The sequence below is a fragment of the Pseudorca crassidens genome, chromosome 2, assembly GCF_039906515.1.
Source record: "Pseudorca crassidens isolate mPseCra1 chromosome 2, mPseCra1.hap1, whole genome shotgun sequence".
Taxonomy (NCBI): Eukaryota; Metazoa; Chordata; class Mammalia; order Artiodactyla; family Delphinidae; genus Pseudorca; species Pseudorca crassidens.
The window spans coordinates 136334058-136356137 of record NC_090297.1 but is presented as its reverse complement, the minus strand read 5'-3'; the positions used below and the strand labels follow the sequence as shown (position 1 = coordinate 136356137).

General features: G+C 42.4%; 1 protein-coding gene across 8 annotated transcripts in view; it reads right to left on the bottom strand.

The window, feature by feature from the left end:
- The window catches only part of CACNA1E (calcium voltage-gated channel subunit alpha1 E), a 301767-nt gene that overhangs the window by 123776 nt on the left and 155911 nt on the right, over window positions 1-22080 (bottom strand). For all 8 annotated transcript variants that reach the window (XM_067728834.1, XM_067728829.1, XM_067728833.1 and 5 more), the window contains one exon: window positions 21348-21451. In XM_067728834.1, the coding sequence (XP_067584935.1) occupies window positions 21348-21451 (104 nt within the window). The remainder of the gene's footprint in view (window positions 1-21347; window positions 21452-22080) is intronic.

Genomic DNA, 22080 nt, shown 5'->3' with positions numbered 1-22080 from the left:
GTGTTAAGAGCCTCTTCAGAGGCGTCCTTGGCCTCATGATCACTGCTTTATTATTTGTATTATTTTAATTCTTTCCTTCTGGGCTCCCCTGCTTCCCTGCAAAACTAGTTCAGAGATGCCATTTTGGAGCTCATTATGTTGTTATGGCAACTAGAATTCTCAAAGTTTATTTCTCCTCCACTTCTCCCTTCCAGGAACTCCTTTTCCCTCTTCCATCTCTTGCCGCGTATATGTTTTGCACATGAAACAAAACATGGAAGAAAATACGACCAATATCACCACCGGGTAAATTTTCTCACACACTTTCTACTTCAGCACTGCTTGTCCCCCTGGGTATTTGAAATTGCCCCTGTTCTCACAATATCCAATTAATATTCTTAGGCTTCAAATCCCTGTGATGTTTGGCAGCAAGGCCTTGGGTAACAGCCATCAGCTTGCCCCTCTCTTCTCTCCTCCTTCTCTCTTCCTGCAGAGAGAAGCAGATTTATTCCTTCCTGCTTATATAAACCATGCACATGCTGTGTTTTATTTATCCTTTGTTAGCCCTTGAAAACAGCATTTAAAAAAAGAAACAGCCACAACTGTACATGAAGGAAAGTGAAAACACCTTGGATGCGGGCTCTCCGGAGATCAGAGGAGCTACAGTTGCCGAAAGGAAAGGAAAGGCAAGCCCCAAAGAAAAGTTACTACATTGATTGTTTAATTATAACATGAACCTTTGCTATCAAGAATCAGACGGAGACAGAGAGGGACAGGAAACCGAAACGAGGAGAGAGCCTGAACTCCCACACTGAACACAAGCCATCGCGAGAGGCTGGCGCTGGCTCCCACCTGCTTCATTCACTTATGAGGAGGAAGCTCTGAGCTCTGGCATGCTGGGGCACCTGTAGGTGAAATGGTTGTTTGGGCCACACTGCTGCTAAAGGAGTTGTCACTCCAAGGACTCATGCTCTGGTTCTCTGCGCTGGGGTCTGGGTGACCCAAGAGAGGTGGTCAGGACAAAGTATACCCACGAACTCCTTCCTCCTGACAGCCCCGCGCCTCTGCTGCTCTCCCCACTGGGGAGAGGGAAGATGACTGGGACAGAGAACATAGGAATGCTAGGCTGAGCGGGGTACGAAACGGACAGAAGGGGCCTGACCCAGATTATGGGACAGTGTCCTGAGGCTCTAAGATTGAATGACCCTCTGGCTACTGAGATCCAATATTTTTAATTCACAGACCAATTGAGTTTGAGATTAGACTTTGTGACATCACCAGTGATGGATGAGTGTTTTTGTTCTTGTTTTTTTTTTGGTTTGTTTGGTTTTTTTTGCGGTACGTGGGCCTCTCACCGCTGTGGCCTCTCCCATCGTGGAGCACAGGCTCCGGACGCGCAGGCTCAGCGGCCATGGCTCACGGGCCCAGCCGCTCCGCGGCACGTGGGATCTTCCCAGACTGGGGCACGAACCCATGTCCCCTGCATCGGCAGGCGGACTCTCAACCACTGTACCACCAGGGAAGCCTGGATGAGTGTTTTAATTGAGACTCTGCTTACTTATTACATCATTCATCACTGTTAACAGAAGGAGATCTCCACTTGCTTAAGTCATAAAAGCTCCAGACTCCAGCATTGCTTAAATTGGCCCATAATAGGATTAGCTGCGTAGATGAGGGAACTAAATAATGATAAAGGGAATACTGTACTTCACAGCAAGGGGAGGGGAGGGTGAAAAGGGAAGGAAAGCTGAGTAGGACAAACGCATGTTGGGATACACTGGAATGGTGGGTGTGTTGGGGAGAGGAGAAGGCGGAGAGAAATGGGTAAGGAGAAGAGTGGGGTCACGCTGACCTCAACTTTCAGGAGTTGGGTTGGCCTTGTGGGATATGACAGGGGTGTCCTGCCCAGCCCATGGCTTCTAAGCAGCACACCTACCCCCAGAGCACCTGTCTCCTCCCCACTGAAGGATGCTCTCATTCTGAGCAGTGGACCGACCACCTGCTCCTCCAGCCCACTCCATACCTCAAGGCTCTATTCCCACTCTGCTTCTTTTAACTTACCTGGACACTAACCTCAGAAATACTGTTCCTGGCACATAGTAGCTGCTCAACAAATGCTGGATGAATGAAATATTCCTTGAATGGGCAGCAAGCAGTGTATGCTCTGGATGGCCCACTTCATATTCCCTCAGGTCCCCTTTGAGTTGTCCTGAAGCTGCGGTGGACGGGTCCTGCGTGCTTTGACAAATGTGACAGTCCCCACTTCAAGTGCCCACATTTTTCTGTTTCTCTGTCTGAGGGACTTCTCCAGTCCCCCAGGGGCTTGATCAGCCCACAAGCAGGGCAGCCTCAAAGTGTCATCACTCAAGGAGGGCCAGGAATTAAGGGAGATTATATGTAAATACATATCCCAATGGCTCAGTCCTCAGTGGAGCAATTCTGAAATATATCCTATATGGTTCCTTACAAGGTTCCCAGTGGGTTAAGCCTCAGCAACCCATACCAGAAACTGTCTCAATTAATACATATTATTTGGCTTTGCCACTTCTGTCTCAATGTCTCCATTCTTTCCCTTTTGCAGCTAGAGATCACTTCCCAAATAAACTACCTAGCCCCAATCCTTTTCTTACGATCTTCTTTCAGAGGAACCCAGCCCAAAACACTACCTGTGAGCCAGTTAGTCCAGCAAATCATTTTCCTCCCTGACAAAAAGGATGGGAAAAAGGAACGGGTGACATTAAACTTGGGGAGAACAAAGGTATGTCATCTCAAGTATCAATGCCTACTTTTCAAATTTTGCCAGGACCAAATCTTGACCAGGGTTGAAAGATTATATACATGGACCAGAAATTCCTAAAAAGAAAGGTTAATTTCTGTTTAACTCATCTGTAAAAATGGCCAACCTAGAGATAGCTATTTGTTACTGCTTCTAAGGACAGTGCTGAGAAAAGGGGCCAGAAATGAGTGACTGAATCAATAACATCCTTCTTCTCTGGGGAGTAGACAATCTGGGACGTGACTTGGCCTTGGGGTTCCCTCTGACCGTTTTAGACTTCAACTATTCATAGGTGTATGCAGAGGGAATGTAGAAGGCAGAGATATCAACAAAAGCATAGTCCTGGATGCTGGCTCATTATCTCTGGAAGGAATATTAAGTTGCTTGATCCACTGGGGCATCTTTCACTGATGGTTAACACAGAGGCACCCTTTTTAACCCCACCGAGTGCAGAACAGGGGGTGCCCCACACAGATTAATTAACACGTTCAAGATACTACTGCTTGTTAATTTTTTGTAGTCCCATTGCTTGGGAAGTGACATTTTCAGAATAACAGATACTGTCCTTCTAGAGCAAAACACGTGCCATCTCTCCAGTGAGGGAGCCCTTGTGTCAGGCTGAGAAAAGTATGTCTACAGATCTGACACCTAGGTCAGACCCATGTTGCTCTCTCAAGTCTGATGTTTTTCACCCTAAGACAAGAGTTAGAGCTGTTATTCAAAGGCTGTTCATTTGCTTCATAACATGTACCATTAATACGGTGCTATTTGCTTGCTTTCTGTCCTGGCCATTAGAACTTCACGACTATGAAGTTCATGAGGGTGAGGGACCCCACTTCTCGTCCACTGTCAAACACAGGTGCTTAATAAATGTGTGCTGAAAAAAAAATCTTCATAAATCATCAAATGGGTGTTTCTTCTCCTTGCCTTCCTCTGCTTAAAAAAATTATCTCATATCTCCTCCTCTCAGTTCTGGGTCTCAGATACCTGCTGGCTGAGGCATTGATGTCTGCTAATAAGATCATCCCTCCCTTGTGTTATATCTGACCACTGGGTATTGTTCTAAAGGAAGAGCATAATGTGAAAAAGCAGGGGCAAGGTGATGGAAGAGGTACTTCTCTGTGTACAGCACACAAGGTCGTGGGAGGAGTCGGGAAGATTCGTGTCCCATTTTACTGCCATTTCAGTCAACTCTGGTGAGGGTCTCCTCTGGTCTGGTCAACTTGAGCTTATGAATTTGTCAGCTGGTAAACAGATTGGTTATCAAGTTTAGTTTAACATGGGTAAGAGTAATGTGGCCCCTTTAACAGGCTTTGGGGTCCCCTCCTGTTCTCTCAAAGCTCTCAATAGCTGTTCATTTCCTGGGTTCTCTATGGAACACACCGTCTCCGTGTTCTCCCTGCGTAACAGAGTTTGCTTCTTCACCAGGAAAGAGTAATTGCAATATTTTTGCTAAATGAGGAATATTTGGGGATGCAATGATAATTAAGTGTTGAGAGTGTGGTGATGCACTTGACACCGAGGGGAAAATAAAGAACTTTTAATTCAACTACAACTCTAACGGCACTGAAACGTAACAGCTAGAAATGCCAAGTACCCAGTATATAACCAAGTTATAAAGACTGTGATTATCAACCGGGGAAATTGGGAGGTATTATTTCAGCCACCTCAGTGTGCACATGTCTGCAAGCACACAGAAAACATGTCTAATTATAGGGGCCTGACTGTGGGCTATAAGCTCAGAATGAAGTGAGGCTCTAATACTATTACGAATTTCTATGTGGTGAAATCAGTTACTATGAGATTCCACAGACAAGAAAAAGAGACACTGGTTCAAGCAAAAAAAATTTTTCTAATGTTGAAAAAACTAAGATTTTGGCATAAAAGCCACAGTGAAATGAGCATATGGGATAAATTTTGTCAGCAAAAAGAATCTGTTAAAAAGCCCCTCAAACAGCCATGGATTTGATACAGTGGCTTATGTCCATCAATCTGATAATGACAAATGTTCCCTCCTTCTCCCTGTAATGGAGAAGGTCTAAGCACAATTGTTAGAGTTGTTCCTTGACACCAGCAAAAGAATGGAGCTCTGCTACAGTCATCTGTGCTCCGCTCTTCAACTAATGTTAAACTTGGGTTTCAGGGAATTATAGCCACTGAAAACAGCGCCCAAAATCTCAGGAAAATTTCTGACAAATGCGGACATCCCATACACAGGAAGACGGCCTTTGATTTGTTCACTAGAGGGTATCTACTGGGAGCCCACTGAATGCCTGTTAATTACGCTTGCCAAGTGCTGGAGAAAGGAAGGTGAGCTCACCATGGTGCCTGCTTTCATAACCCTATGAAAGGGGCAGAGACCTCCACAAATAGCTATAAAATAAGACAAGTGCTCTAATAGAGGATTACCAATAGTGCAAGAAAAACACAGATGAGGGTACTTAAGGGGAATTTGACCTTGAAAGATGAGTCAGAGTTTCCTAGTCAAATAAGGCAGGTGTATGAAGGGGGATATGGTGGTTCTTTCTAGGCAAAGGAATGGAGGTGTGTGTACCTGGGGCATCCAGGAACAGCGAGTGTGTAGCAGGGCTAAAGGAGAGGGAACATAGCATTGAGGCCAGAAAAGTAGGTTGGGCTAAGCTTTGAGAAGTCTTACAAGACAAGGACCATTTCTTTGGACTTTTTAATAAATTGATGATTAAAGAAGCTAGCAGTTGGAGATGTGTTTGTGATTATCCTGTTTTAAAGCCTTTAGCTATTAAAATTAAAATTTATTAACTCCATATTCATCTTTCCAATCCATCTAATGTTGGTTTTGTTGTTGCCGTTTATTCTCTTTTTCTGAGAACTTCTTGGTCCATAATGTTTAAAAACATGATCTATCTAATAATCATTGGTTTACATTACTTATATTACCTTAAAATTTCCACATAAATTGTGATTTTTTTAGTGTTCATTGTATATTATTATTTAATTTTTAAAAACCAGCCAGTGAGGACAAAGAAAAACCAGAATTCTCACTTTTTCTGGCAGGAATGTAAAAGGATACAGCCACTCTGGAAAGCAGATTGGTAGTTTCTTATAAAACTAAAGATGCACTTACCCTATGACCCAGCAATTATACTCCTGGGCATTTATCTCATGGTTACGTTCACACAAAACCATGTAGACAAATGTTCAGAGCACCTTCATCTGTAATAGCTCCAAACTCAAAACAACTCAAATGTCTTCCCAAGGGGTGAATGGAAAAACAAACCGCGGTACACCCACACCATGAAATGCTGTTCAGAAACAAACAGGAATAAGCTATTGATACGTGCAAAGATCTGGATGGCTTTCAAGGAAACTATGCTGAGTGAAAAAATAAGTCAATTTAAAAAGGCTGTATACTGTATAATTCCATTTAAATAACATTCTTAAAGTGACACAATTAGAGCGATGGAGAACAACTGAGTGGTCACCAGGGGTTGAAGAGTGGAGGACAGTGGGTGTGATTATAAAGGGGTAGCATGAGGAAGTCTCATGGTAACGAACTAGTTCTGCGTCTTGATTATGGTGGTGGTTACACAAATCTACACTTGATAAAACTGCATGGAACCACACACACACAAACACACACTTGCACACACACAGGAGTGCATGTAAAACCAGTTAAATCTGAATAAACTCTACAGACTGCACCAATGTCAATTTCCTAGTTTTGGTATTGTACTATAGTCATGCAAGATGTTATCACTGGGGAAACTAGGTGAAGAGGATACAAGTCTTCCCTGCACTTCTTTTTTTTCAACTTCCTGTGACTCTATAATTGTTTCAAAAAAAAAAAACAAACAAGCTAGCCAGGTCCTCCACATTGAAAACTTCAACAGCTATTTTTTAGTCATCTTTGTATTGACCCTATGATTCATTCAGCATTTGGGATTTTCTCATTCCTTTTAGAAATCCTGTATTTCTTTGCCCTCTACGATGTGATGCTTTTGTGATATCCTTTTGACCAATCTTGATATTTTAACTCTTTAATAGCTAGCATTCTAGAAATCTTTATCCTTGGCTCTGTTTTTTCTTCTCTACATGCCCTCCACGGATAACCCTATCTATTTGTGCCATCTTCTCTACTATGTTCTGAGAGTGTGTCTCATCTGTTCTCCCTCTGTTCTCAAAACACAGATATTGGCTGATCCTATCTACTTGTTAGGCTCTCCTGAACCTCAAACACTCTCTGTCTGAAATTGCATGCATATTCCTCCCAGAACAGAGATGTTTTTCTTCCTATATTATTCATCTCAGTAAATGGAAAACCAAAGTTCTCCAAGACATTTGCAAGTGAACCTTGGGATGTATCCTAAATAATCTTCCCTCACCCATTACAGCCAATCATTTACGTTGTCCTGACTATTTTATCACCTAAAATCTTCACCTCTGTTTTCCCTTTTTCATTTCAGCCATCAGTGCCTAAGATCCTCACTTTCTCTCCACAGCTAGAGCTCTTCACAGTCTTATTACTAATCAATCACCTTTTTTTTTAAAACCACCTTCCCTAAACCTCAATCTAAAATTCAAAACTAACTCAAATTTTGTCTTTTGATCTTATTAATGAATTATGGTAGTCAGCACATTTTTATTTTTACAAATTCAATTTATCAATTGTTTCCTTAATGGCTTACTGATTTGTATCATGCTTAGAAAGGCTCTCCCCCTTAAAGAGTTTTAAACAGTCCATAATCTTTTTGAATATTTATAGTTTCATTTTAAAAACGTGTACTTGCTCCACCTGCAATTTACTTTGGTATAAGATATAAGAGATGGGGAGCCAATTCAACTTTTTCTTTACAAGTGACTGGCCAGTTATCAACACAATTCACTGAATAAGTTCACTAATTTGAAATGACACTTACATACACTATAAATTCATATATATATATATATTTGAATCTCATTTTGGTCCTCCTATTACTACATCAGGCCACACTGTTTCAATTACTGCAGCTTTAGAACACATTTTACTACTTGGAGAAAAGTCCCTGTTCCTCACTGTTCTAAGAAATGTCTTGGATATTCTTATATACTATAGTTTTCAGATAAATTTCCATTTAGTAAAGTAAATCTTATTTGCATTTATTAATATTCAAGTTAAAGATGAAACTAGGGAAAACAGACATCTTTGTCATCTGAAGCATTCCTTTTCGAGTACAGTGTTTGTCTTCTTATTTACCTAAATGAGAATAAACAACTTAGAATCTCCCCGTGTTGGAATTCAAGCTCCACAAGGGCAGACTTTTTGTTTTGTTCTCTGCTATATTCCCAGTTTCTAGAACACTTTCTGGCACAGTAGAAGCACAATACCTATTTGTTGAAAAACTGAACACATAAATTATCCTATTATTTAGTCAATGGAAAGCCATTATAAATAATTAAGGTACACAAACTGTGTAATTAGATGTCTAGTTAGGAAAGACTGCTTTGATCATGGAGAGCAGGCTGCACTAGAGTAGGCAGAGCACTTAAAGAGGCAATTGCTAGAGTCCACGATACAGCTCATGAAACCTTTCAAAGGGGGAATCAGTAGGTCTTGATGAGCAACTAGATGCAGAGAATCAGTAAAACGAAAGGACTAAGGTTAACTAAGGTTACTATCTTGGATAACTAAAGTGATAATAGATAACAGAGGGAGAGTATGGAAGAGTAGTGGGTGTTTTTAGTGGTGGAGTAGGGGAATGAGGCAATGAATTCAGTTTAGAGCATCCTAAGTTTGAGACATGTAAGGGATACCCAAGTGAAAATATCCCTTTTGGAGCTCAGTAGCAGATGGGTGAATTAAATCCAGGCTGGCCTGGTAATAAGCCACCTTCTTAAATATAATTTTATATTATATTATTTTATTAAACACAAATTAGCTCCTCCTCTGAAAAACAGATAACTTAAATGGGATTTTAAGACAGAAACAGTCTTAAAAGAGGCTTAAATATAGTGTGCAAGTGTGCAATACAGTGTACACTGTACAAGGCAAATTCAGAGAACTGTACAGTCACCTACGGGGTCCTTAAGTACTTTATGGAGGAGCAAAGACTGGAATACAGCATGTATATAAAGTGTGAGCATGAATATAAGCATCATGTACATGTGTGGAAATACGTGTGTGTATGTGTGTATGCATATAAATATGTGTGTATATTTGTGTGTGTGTATGTGTGTGTGTGTACAAATGTATGTATGTACACACACATATATAAATAAAGGTATCAGAGTGTTCGAGAATGAATCTCGAACCTAGTTATTCAGGTTATGGCAGAGGAGATAACAGTATTATTTCAGTCACCTAAGAACTTGGCCAACTAAAAATTTAATGCACGAAAAATCCTTCAACAGAGAATGGACGCATTTTTATATTTAGCTGTAGTTTTCATCACCAAAAAGGCACCTAATGAATTCCAGGTCTAATGTTCAAATTGCTCTAGAAAAATTATGAGTCCATGTAAAACAGTACCTTGTTTTGATGATTTATCTTGACTGTCGTACTCACTGATTTCTCTATTCCTTTTCTGTTAACACTTTGACCCTGCCTCTCGGAGTTGACCTTTCTTGATAAGATTGTTAGTTTCTACCAGATATGACTTCACTGCTCCATCCCCACCACACACATATTCAGACAATGATCCTCCCACCTTGGCCCAGGCCCTCAGAACCATCTATCCCAGTACAGCCCCTGCTCCCCCAGATAAATAAAAGAGTGCACTAGAGCTTGACTTTTGAGAGGGAACAAATTTTAAACAATAAAAGAGACCTAGAGCCTTTTTCTTCTCAAAGCATTACATTTCACATTCACAATCTCAGCTCATAAAGTTATCAACAAGTGTGATTTCAGGGTACTGGCACTGATTATACTTCTTCATATTAGTACATCTTAAAATGGGGAGCAATATTCTAGAAAACAGAGATTACATGTGCAACACAAAAATATAAGTTACATGAGGGGAGGGATTTTTCAATTCCAGCATCTAGAACAGTGTTTGGCACATAGTAAGTGCTCAATAAATATCTGTCAACCTAATAACTAAATTCAAAAGAGCATTTTGTGGTTTGTTGGAGCATGTATGTAAATCACACCGCTATGTCTTGAATAGAAGCTGAACAGCAAAGATTCTACTGGCAATACCCAACTCCAGAATGGGAAAAAGTGTTCTGTGTAACCAGGAGCACTGGACTAAGGGTCAGAACACCACACCCTTACATTTAGGATTTCAGGCATGTCGCTTGCTCACTTTTGAACTTCAGTCTCCTAACAACACAGTTCCTAGAGTCACTATGAGAATTAAACCAATGAATACCCATGAAATGCTTTCTAAATGAAGTGCTCTACGGTAAAAAAAGGAAAGAAAAGAATAACGGCTTTAGTCTTTCTGTGCTTCCAACAGACTTAGTTGCCCACAATTCCCACTAGGATGACAGCTTTAACTATCCTTAAGTGATTGTTCCCTAAATATTTGCCACATGTGATTTATATGGATTAATATCCTCACTATATAAATAGAAACTTTAAGTTCATGTGAAAAAGATAAATATGGCTAGAGGAAAATGGGCAAAGGACATGAGCAATTAACTAAAAGAAAAAAATCAATAGCTATGTGAAAAAATGTTCAGTATGTGACAATTGCATGTTTGTAACACCTGTTAGATGCAAGCAGGGACCACCACTCTGCAAAGTAAACAGCCGCTCTTGGGCTTTCCCCTGGATCCCCAATGCTAGTGACTGTGCTCCTGACTTTCAAGATACCAGCCTCTTCATAGTCCTCTGCAGTATTATTCTCCAGAATGCCACAAGGGGGTAAGAAATCTTCTAAGAGGGGCCTGGTGTTAGTTGGTTTCCCTTCAATCAGCAATTATGTACTGAGCACAAGATAAGGCACTAAGATGTTAAGAGAGGTCCAATTATGTGGAAAGCCATCTCCAACATAGGAAATAAAACCTGGACTTCCCTGTGGCTCAGTGGTTAAGAATCCACCTGCCAATGCAGGGAACACGGGTTCAATCCCTGGTCCGGGAAGATCCCACATGCCGCGGAGCAACTAAGCCCGTGTGCCACAACTACTGAGGCTGCATGCTGCAACTACTGAAGCCTGTGTGCCTAGAGCCCATGCTCTGCAACAAGAGAAGCCACTGCAATGAGAAGCCCGCGCACCGCAACGAAGAGTAGCCCCCACTCGCAGCAACAAAGACCCAATGCAGCCAAAAAAAAAGAAACAATAAAAGAAAAAGGAATAAAGCCTAACAGGTGACAGGGACATTCATAACTCCAATACAAGGAAGACGGTGCATCCTGGGCGGGACAGGAGAGTTCTGCCCCCTGATAAGTCATATTTAAGACTCAAACTTTCTCAGCCTCCATTTCCTCATTTATTATAAAATGGGGTTAACAATACTACCTTACTCGTGAGGCTGTTATAAAATTAATCAAAATAATGTGTATAAAGTATTTAGCACAGTATCAGGCAGATAGCGAGCTTTCAATAAATGTTAGCTCTTTTCTTTAGCATTATTATTAAATGACATAACAAAATAGTGTAATGTTATACTGAGTAATAGGTTCTAATGGACAGGTACATAGTGCTATGAGAGCATATGGGAGAAAGATTTTAATCCTAACTGCAGAATGGGAGTGGCGGTATGGATCTGGAAAGATCTCATGAAGGAAGTCAAAGCTGAAACAGGTGATGAGGGATGAGCAGGAATTCGACAAGGAAAACTAAGGGGGCAAGGCTTACTCCAGACCACAGGAGCAGAGGGCATTGCTAAGAAACTGCAGGAGGTATAGTGTCCAAGGTGATGGCCACATGTGGAGGTACAGGGGGGTGGTCCAATGATCCATCATTACTATTCCCTCTAGGGAACAGGGTGCCATGGGTGGTCAGCCCGACCAGTGGCATCTGAAAACACCCGAGTTCATGCTAATTGACTCAATGGGGGGACTTGGTAAGTAAAAATGACTCTTTTCCAGTCCTACCTACTGAGGTGTAAACCAAGGTCTGGAGAGAAGAAACCTGCTACTCAGAGCTAACACTGATTAAGTATTTACTATCTCCCAGGTACTGAACACTTAATGTGAATGAGCTGATTTAGTTTCCCCAACAATCCTACACGGTGGATCCTAGAATCCTTGTTTGCCATCGGGTCATCGAGGGTATAGAAAAGTGGAGCACCTTGCCTAAGGTCATGCAGATGACAAGTGACGGACATGGGATTCAAACCCAGGTACGCTCTTGACAGAGTCTGTATTTACTACTAAGCTATCCCCATTTGCGCAGAGGAAATAAGCACTCTGAACAGGGAACCAGAGGACTAGGCTCTAGTCAAGATCTGCCGCTAAATAGCTGCGTATGACTTCAGAAAGTCTCTTCACTCTCTGGTCAGACTTCTTCGGTTATAACATGGAGGCCAGGAGTAAACTACACTTATAGTCCCTTCTGCCTCAAATAATTTTTATCACACTCTAGGGTACAACTCTGACAACTGATACACAAAACAGCTTCTTGGGGAAATGCAGACGCTTTCCACAAACCCTCAGAGCTTTATGTGGGAGTCCCATGGGCAAGCAACTCATCCAGGAGCATGCTTCCAGTCAAGGTGGGAAATATGAACACTCTACTCTGGTCATTACAGGTGTTTGACATGAAATCTCTGTCTGCAGGACTGGAAAGCTCTATATGTCCCACCAGCCACCAAGGGCCCCTTCATTTCCATCGAGTTCTGCGATACTAGATCCCAGATAAATTCCTTTTAACAAGGACATTTAAACTATATGCAAGATGTATTGGGGTCCGGCCAGACCTCCATCCAAATTCTGAACCTGCTGCTCTGTGAGCTTAGGCAAATTACCAAACCTTCCCGTCACAGCTATCCTATTTATAAAGGATAGTACTAACTCAAGGGTCATGGTGAGGATTAAATGAAACAATATGTGTCATGAGATTAGCACAATGCTTGGTGCATAGCACAGTCTCAATAAATTACAGCTTAAAAAAAAATCAACCTAAAACAAACCCTACACTACTGCTGTGAACTCGCCAAAGGTGTAAAATGCGTTACGCCTTCTCAAACCCTATAGGCACAAAACCTCAACTCTTTCCCTCAAAACCTCTTTGTCCTGTCTTCTCCCTCGACCGCCTAGTGGCTCAATTCCGAATGAAAGAGACTCACAGCCAGAAAACAAACTTATGATTACCAAGGGGGAAAGAGGGGCTAGGGGAGGGATAAATTAGGAGGCCGGGGTTAACATATACACACTGCTATGTATAAAACAGATAATCAACAAGGACCTACTGTATAGCGCAGGGAACTATACTCAATATTATGTAATAACCTACAAGGGAAAAGAATCTGGAAAAGAATATATATGTGTGCATGTGTGTGTTTGTATATATACATATGCTGTGTGGCACACCTGAAACTTACACGATATTGTAAATCAACTATACTTCAATAAAAAAACTTTAAAAAAAATCTAGAAGTAGTCCAAGACACTTCCCTCTTATTTCCACCCCCAGTACGCACTCAAACACACCCACACAGTCACCAAGTCATGCAGATCCCATCCCACCAACACCTCCTGGATCTGGTCCACCTTCTCCATCACCACTCCCCTCTGCCTCACTGCTTCTCTGCTTCTTTCTTCATCTGTTGCTCCAAACATGTCTCCCTGCCTCTAATCTCGCTTCTCCAGGGTAATCATCTTCAAATGCAAACTGGCTGTCTTCCCCGCTAAGCTTGAGAACCCCGCCCCCCACGAGCTCTAGGGGTCAGGTTTGAACTCAGGTTCAGCCCACAGGAGGGGCCCTGCATGATGAGCCGCTGCCTCTAGTTTCACCTCCTCTACAGCCCCCGACATGCTTCACTCCAGTCACTCACAATGGCCTCTCATTATACATCTTCCTGACTACCAACCTGATGGAAAGTCCTCTTCCCTTCTTCTTGCTGGCCATTACTCATTCTTCAAAAGAATGCATCAATGTCACCTTCTTCAGGTGGTCCTGCCTGATCCTTGCCCCCATCTAATATAAATGCTCACCCTGTGCTATCTCTCTACCTCTCCACCTAGACTACAAGCTCCCTGAGGGTAGCAGCTCTCTGTCCCTGTCTGATCTCATTCCCAGCCCTAGGAGCAAGTGACATATAGCAAGCACTCAGGACCTGCTCGCTGAATTCCTCCCAGTTGATTCCAGTGCTGGAATCCTGGCAGGAGAATTACCGTGTGGTCCATGCACACGCTTATCTTAGCCAGTCTCCTTCGATGTCAGTCTGCCTCGGGAAGATCACACACAGGCCAAACTGATACCCACCAACCCCTCAGAGCGCTCATCTGGACCACCGATCTGGGCATGAACAATTTCCTTCTTAAGACCACCAGCCATTCCTATCTCAAGTCAGGCCTGGGAAATGCTCAAGTGCCGCCTCCTAACATCCAGAGGGAAGCAATGGCAGGTGACTCAGGATATCCAACATTTAATATTGAAGGTACATTCATTAGCCTCTTCCCTGTGGACAGGACCTAGGTCCTACTCACCTTTGTATTCTCAGCAATGCTTCACAAGATAGTAGGTGCCCAAAATACATGACATATGAACCTTTAACTTTTGATAGGGCTAGAATTCTGGATCTATTGAATTTAGACACCATTACATGTATTTTGAATGACTTCCTTAATTAATCTACAATCTCTTTTACTCATCTTTGTAATCTCAGAGTCTAGCGTGGTGTTCTAAGTACAGTAGCCACACAATCAGCTTTTGCTGAATTGCACTGAATCGTCAAACCTACCCAGCAAAGGAGTTGGTGACAAGACAGACGGACCACAGTCATCTTGCCAGTCATGGGAGCCACTCCACTCATTCAAGAGATGCGACCAGAAGAATTCCTCCTCTTATACGGACAGTCCACCACTCCCTATTAGTCTTGAGGGCAAGAGGACCTGGACAGTGGGCCTTGGCATCTTCTACCTTGTATGTACCAGGTCACACTGTGTACTGAAGACCAGTGTACGAGAATAAGTACATGCTTCAATGTAGGTGCAGATTAAAACTCGTACCAACATCTGTATGGTCAGGATGATATTCTAGGTTAACCACTGGCCAACTTGCTCTAGTTGTGCCACATTGGGTGCCAGTATTCCTGGATGGAGGCCACCTGGTGCAGGTGTATTAAAACAAGTCCCTAACCAGAAGGTGGGAAATTATTACCTCTGGCCACACCTCTGGCAGCAACTACTTGGGGGTTAGCACCTCTAAACCGCCCTCTTCCCATCTGTAAATAAAGATAGTGTCTACCTAAGCAAAGGTGCTCTGAAAACTATGACATGCTTTACATACATGCTCCCTGTGTGCATGTGTAAGCAGTCCCTGGCTTGGCTGTCCCTGCCCTGGTTTGGAGATAGCACAGCTGCTCCCCCAAGCCTACCTCCCTCTCTCCAGAAGCCCTGGGAGCAGAGAGCAGAGGCGATGGGATAAGGGTCATTTTCTGTTTGCATGAGCCTTCTGCCCTGTAGCCCCTGACTGCACTTCAGGATGTACTTAAGCAACCCTGTTTTGTTTCCATGGAGACAGGAAGCTCTGCTTCTCTTCAAGCCTAAACTAATGGTTTTCATCAAATCCCATTTCCTCTGAGACAAGTAAAAATGCGACAAAGCTTCTATCCACACTTCCTGTTTAAATACACTGAAACTGACAGACATACCTCTGAGCCTTCCTCCCACCTAGGCCCGTGCCCCTGGGACAGGTGCAACCATCACTTCCACACCTGGTGGGCCATAAGCACCGGTACGGGCTGCCTGCCCCCACTCACCGGACTCTTCTTCACTTGCCCGGCAGAGGGGTTCCTCCTTCCATTGCCTTCTCCCTGCTTTAGGAAACCTTGGTACCTAACGTTCAAACTGCCTGCAGGTCACTGGGAACATGTATCCCAGAGATAAAACCTTCAGAGCTTTTCCCTGGCTTATGAGTGCAACTCCCAAGCAAACTCTTACTTGAAGGAGAACGCCTCCATCCCCTCCAGGGGCATGTGAGAACCAGACAAAGCAGGAGAGCGAGCCCATGCCCCCCCACCCCACCCCCGCAGCCCTGTACACAGAACTAGCTGCTGCCGAACCCTCTGCAGACACCAGTGAAACCCAATACATGTTGAGCATCAGAACGAGAAAAAGAAACCAGGACAGAAATATTCCAACCCCGGCCTGTAAGGCCCCTATTGTTAACACTCCTTGAAATGTTGGAATTTATTCACACCAGCTGTTCCCAGCTGCTGCTGTCCCTTCCTAGGCTTCTCCAGAAGTGCTAAGGAGGCATATGTCACGCAGTTCTGTTTCATCTCCCAGCCTGAGGAGGCCGTCTCCCGGTCAGAGAGGAACTGATGGCCTCGCGGCAGGTTCAAGCCCAACATCACAGGCTGCTACTCAGATGATAGCCACCTGCACCTAACAGGCAGAGTAAACGAACATCGATAATATCAAAGGGTGTAAGAGCTGACGGCTACTCCATGCCAGACCTGGGCTCGGCTTCTGCCTGGGAGAGGGATATGGCTATCCCATTTCACAGAGGAGGAAGCAGGCTCAGAGTAACTTGTCCAAGTGCACAGTGCTAACAAGCGGCAGGGTTAGGATCTCACCCGTGACTGTCAGATGCCCAAGCTCCCATTTCTCCCAACCTCCCATGCTTTCCCACCCAGAGAAGGCTGTAGGAGAATTCAAAGATGCAATTCCAAACTAGAGCTAGTCCATCAGAGTGGACACGGTCAGACAGGAATTGTGTTTCAGGGCAGTGCTCTGTCCCATTTCCAGCTCTGTTATGACACATCCTCAACCCACACTGGAACCTTATCTGGAATATCAATGACCTGTTATTCAATAGTGAGAATCTGACTTGAATTTTCTCAACTAAAATGTGGACAAGTAAGGACAAAGAATGTCGGCTAAGATTATACAAACAAGAGATTATCCCCTCAGTAGAAACACAAGAAGAAAGAAGTCTATGGTCAGCTCCCTCCTGGGCAGTCATTGAGGTAGAGCAGGTGACTTGTAGCTATAGGCTATGTGGAGAGAATTACCTACTGAGCATAAAGGATGTCAATAAATGCTCACTGAATGAGTACATACATAAGAAATCGCATTATGTCTTATGACTCTCCACTCAAGACATACACTATTAAGAACTTCTTCACACTGTCTCTTGTCCTTCCTTCATAACCATTTCACAAGTCACCCAAGGCTCTTAGTACCACAGAGTTGACTAATATGGCTGTTTCCTCCTTAATCCTCCTGTATCTGGTCTCTCTCCAGGCCAATCCTCCCCCCACGATGCTAGACGAATAGTCTTATACACTCCTTTCATCCTGCACTTTTTGTGTGTGTGCAGTAATTTTAAAATTTAATTTCTATTTTTCTCCAAGTCATGCATGTTGAGTTTTAAAGTCAAAAGTTTTTAAAGCTTGTAATGAAAAAATAGCAGCCCACTGCCTCACCCCTTCTCACCCCTGAACCTGACTCCCCAAGGCAACCACTTATAACTCTTTTACCTGGTTCTTCTAGTATTCATTTCCAATTTTATAAATATTATACTTACACAACTGTTCTTTCTTGATATTTCACTTTTAGTTATCACTTAAGGACTTCCCCACTGTAGAACCTAAGATTTTAGTCTTTGACATTCCCTTCTCCTCCCCCATCTTTATTCTCCCCCATCCTCTTAAGGCAATTATAGCACCATAGGGGCTATCTCAAAATCCAGTGTGAACAATGTACGTCTGATTGACAGCTGAGTGGTATAGAGTACTTACTTTGCTTATATTACTTTAGTGGTAACACTTCTGTATTTTGTGGAATTAATTGCTTAGATTGGTGTGTGTGTGCAAATACATATAAATATTTATATACTCATATACATAGTTTTAGAAAAACTTAAACTCTTGTAGGTAGAATAATACACATTGGGAAACATATTAATTTCATTGTTTTCTTAAACATATTTTTAGAGCCCTCTGTCATCCTACTCAAATCTGAACTTGCTGCTCACTAGGACTTCTGACAGTTATTATCCTTAAGTTCACTTCATCATCATCCTGGAAATCTCCTTTCTTTCTCTCTAATGAATCCCTTGTTTCCATGAGTCTCGGGGTCCTTCTCTTTCTTCAATTAATTCTTTATTTTTAGTGACTCACATTCTCCAGTAACTTCTTCAGAGAAAGTGTCTCAAAATATTGCTATTCCATCCTCATAGATAATTGCTATTTGGGCTAGGTATAAACATTCTATCTTGGAAATTTTTTTCCAAAAAATTTTTTAGGAACTTCTCTATCGGTTTCTAACTTTCAATGTCATGGAGGTGTCCAAAGCCATCCTAATTCCTGATTCTTTACAGATAAAATTCATCTCCTTACTAAGCACCAGAAGCTTCCAGAATATTATTTTACTCAGATGCTCTGAAATGTCATGGTTTATCTTGGTGTAGTCTCTTCTCAGCTGTTGTGTTGAGTGCTCAGTTGGCATTTTTATTATTAACTCACTTGTTCCCTTTTTTCTCCACACCCACCTCCCATCTCCTTGCCATACAAACAACCATTACACTATATTCAATGTATAGTTTTTATCTGAATGAATTTTTACGAACAGTATATTATGTGTACATGTATTTTTTAATTTATGTGGATGGTATTATACTGTTTCCTTCTTGTTTTCACTAAACTCTTTTTTTAACATGTACATGGTCTTTGTTGCTCCTGACTGTCACATAGTATGTCATCCAAGAGTTACGTTCACCTAACTACTCTCCTAGTTATAGGTACCCAGGTTGTCTCCAAGTCCCCACCATCAAAAACTAATGCTAGAAAGAATATCCTTGCACGTGTCTCAACCGATCTTTTAATCTGGCGGTATGAGTTTATTAGTTCTGAGAACATTTTTGGTATTTTTCTTTGTTAATTTCTTCCTCTCCATTTCCCTATTTTCTTTATGGAATTCTTATTAGTTCAATGTTGAACCAATCCTCTAATTTTCTTATTTCTGTTCTACTTTCTGGGTGATTTCATCAACTTTATAATCCAACCGTTTACTATTTATTTTTATTACATTTTAATATATTTACATTAATTAATTTTACATTAATATAAATTTTACACTAATTATTTTACATTAATTTCCAAGAGCTCTTCTTAACTGCTAAATGTTCTCTTTTTTTAATAGCAATCTGCTGCCTTGTAGATAAAATAATTTCTCTTCTATCTCTGTTGATATCAATTATACTTTTAAAAAGTTATCTTCCACTCCCTGCATTATTCCTGTTCCCTCAAGTTCCTTTTTCCTATTTATTATTTTGATTTTGTCTTTTGTGTTGGACCTTTTCTTTGAATGCTGATGACCCCTAGCTGTGTGTTTATATTTAAGAGCAAAGCACAAAAGGCTTACTGGAAATTCCTGCACGAATGGTTGGGGCTTGTAGAATGCTGGGTGTAGTGGTTTGACTGGTGGCCCCCTCCCCCAAAGATAGGTCCACATCCTAATTCCTGGAACCTGTGCATGTTCCCTTATTTGGAAAAAGGATATTTGCAGATGTAACTAAGTTAAGGATCTTGAGATGAAGAGGTCATCCTGCATTATCCAGGTGACCCTAAATCCAATGTCAAGTGTCCTCATAAGAGAGAGGCAAAGGGAGATTCTAGACAGAAGAGAAGGAGGCAACTTGACCATGGAGGCAGAGACTGGAGTGACACAGCCACAGCCAAGGAATGCCTGGAGCCACCAGAGGCTAGAAGAGGAAGCAAAGAAATTCCCCCGTAGAGCCCTTGGAGGGAGCATGGCCCTGCCAGATTTTGGACCTCTAGCCTCCAGAACTATGAGACAATTTCTCTCACACTTTTAAGCCACCTAGTTTGTGGTAATTTGTTGGGGCAGCCTCAGGAAACTAATATGGTGAGCCTCACTGAAGGTGAGGGATGGGACCATTTCTCTGATTACCCTCAAATATCAGGATACAGACGTCTTTTCTCTTCAGATGGGTAGTTCCCCCATAGGGGAAGGCTGTGAACTCCACCACATTGCTACATTTTTGAGAGCCAAGCAGAAGTGGGCTGGGAGCATGACGTTCAGTTTGTGGACTTTCATGTAACACTCCCGTTTTCAGTACAGAATATCAACCCCACCCTGATGTTACTATTCCACGCTTCTCTGGTTCAGCCTCCTCAGAGAGGAAGTCTTCTAACTTTGGCTGGTGGGGGGGGAGCGGGGGGGGGGTGCGGGGGTTGGGTGGGACAGGCACCTGTGAGCAGTGTCTGGGGGAAGAGATCTAAGGTACCGGGGAGAATGCATCTAGGAACTGGGAAAAATCCTCTTGTTCTAGAATCCCCCCCATACCCCAGCTTTTAGACATACCTGGTGCCTCAATTCATGAGCCTTTCTCTCATTTTGCTTTTTTCTTGGCATTCCTCGCTGGAGGCAGTGTAACCTCAGCTTTTCGTGCCACTAGATTAGTTACCATTTACTGGCTTCAAAAGTTCTGTTGACATCTCTCATCTATTTTCATACCCTCTCCTGTTCTCTTTGTCACTGTGTCCTTTCAATATTTACTTCCTGTGTTAGTGGACTTATAAGAGATGTCCAACTTGGTTCAATCTGCCACGTTTAAAGAGAAGGACCACCTTATAAATTTCCATTTCAAGAATGTCTGCCATTCAGACAAGAGATTATGTTCAGTTTTGCTCAGAAAAATGAAAGCCTCTCTAAGGCCCTGTTTTAGCCCTCCTATTTTAGCCTTTCAATTCCCAAATGAAATTTCCACTCAAGTTAAATTTGGTTGCATTCTAGTCTCCTCACTCTCCATGACGAATCCCATTTCTTCATGTTTGCTTATGGTGTGGTGCTCAACTTCCTGGAATATTCACTCCCATATATTCTATTTTATTCTATTACATATTTTGTATCCCAAGCAAAATCCCAATCCTTTATGAAACCATTTCTGATAGCTTCAGACTATATAGATTTGTCCCTTCCCCCAAACAAATGAACTGTATCTTATATTAGTCAGTAAAAGAACTCCTCTTCCCTGTTTCAAGTGGTTGTGTTGTCTTCTCAGCAAAACGTAAGTTTCTTAAAGGCAGAAACCGTGCCTTATACTTTATGTGCTCTTTGCGATGGCATTGAACGTTCAGTACTTGTTAACTGATGTATACTAATTCAAGCCACAGATATGGAATCTGATGTCTGATACACAATAGAGTAAGAACCTTTTGAGGGTAAAGTCTGTTTCTTATTAAACATCATATGTCTATCAACCAGCACAGTGTTTGACACAGAAGGTCTCTGTTGAGTGACAGAATGAAAGGATGGATGGATAAATGGACTTGCGTTAGCTACCATGTTCAAGGTTGTACCAGTCTAAAGACTTTTCAGTTCCTAAGAACACTAAAGATGATTAAAACAACGGTTCACGACTGCCTTCCCAGAATCTAGAACAGCTTTTAGCACATAGGGGCTGCCCAGTTGATGAAGGTTACATGAATGAATCCGCAAGGAGTCAGGAACACTAGTTTATCGTTAGAAAGGAGAGAGAGACATTTGGCTTACCCAGAAAGCACTCCCAGGACGAGGTTGAGAACAAAGAAGGATCCAATGATGATCAGTGGGATGAAGTACAGCCAATTCCAGGTGGCTCCTAAGGCATCATTGGTCTGAAAGGAAGAAAAATGGTTCCTTAATGCTTCATCAGGACCACCCGCCAGGTGACGGCCTCTGTTCCTGCAGCACATTTAGGGTGATGAAAAAGCACAGTGCAATACGGTTAAACGCTGCCTCACTTCACTCCCAATTTAATGTGGTTGTAGATTAACTCATGTTCTCCATGTACGCTGTGAAGGGCACCGTGTCAGCCACACATAACATCCTGAATTGGAAGGGTCTAACACCCTCACTCGGCAGGTAACTGAACCCAGAAAGGTAAAATACTTTTCTAAGATCATGCAAATAATCACTGGTTTTACAGTGTTTGGTGATGTGGGTTCTAAGCCTTTGTACTCTAAACTGGGCAAGTTCTCAAACGACTGTGGCAGGCTGTGTCCATCACTTTATCCCAGGGATGCTGGCAAACACCTTGACAGGTTGCTTGGGAGAGATTAATGTCATCCACATCCTGCTCAGCTCGTGACCCTGGGCTCTGGCTTTCCTTCCTCCATCATAGTCCAATAGTACAGAGCTAGATCAGGCCTGGCCCTGGGAAGGCTCTGGTAAAAGAAGGAATAAATCTAGATTTGAAGAGTGATCCCTTGCGCTCTCTCTAATGTGAACACACAGTGAACTAAAA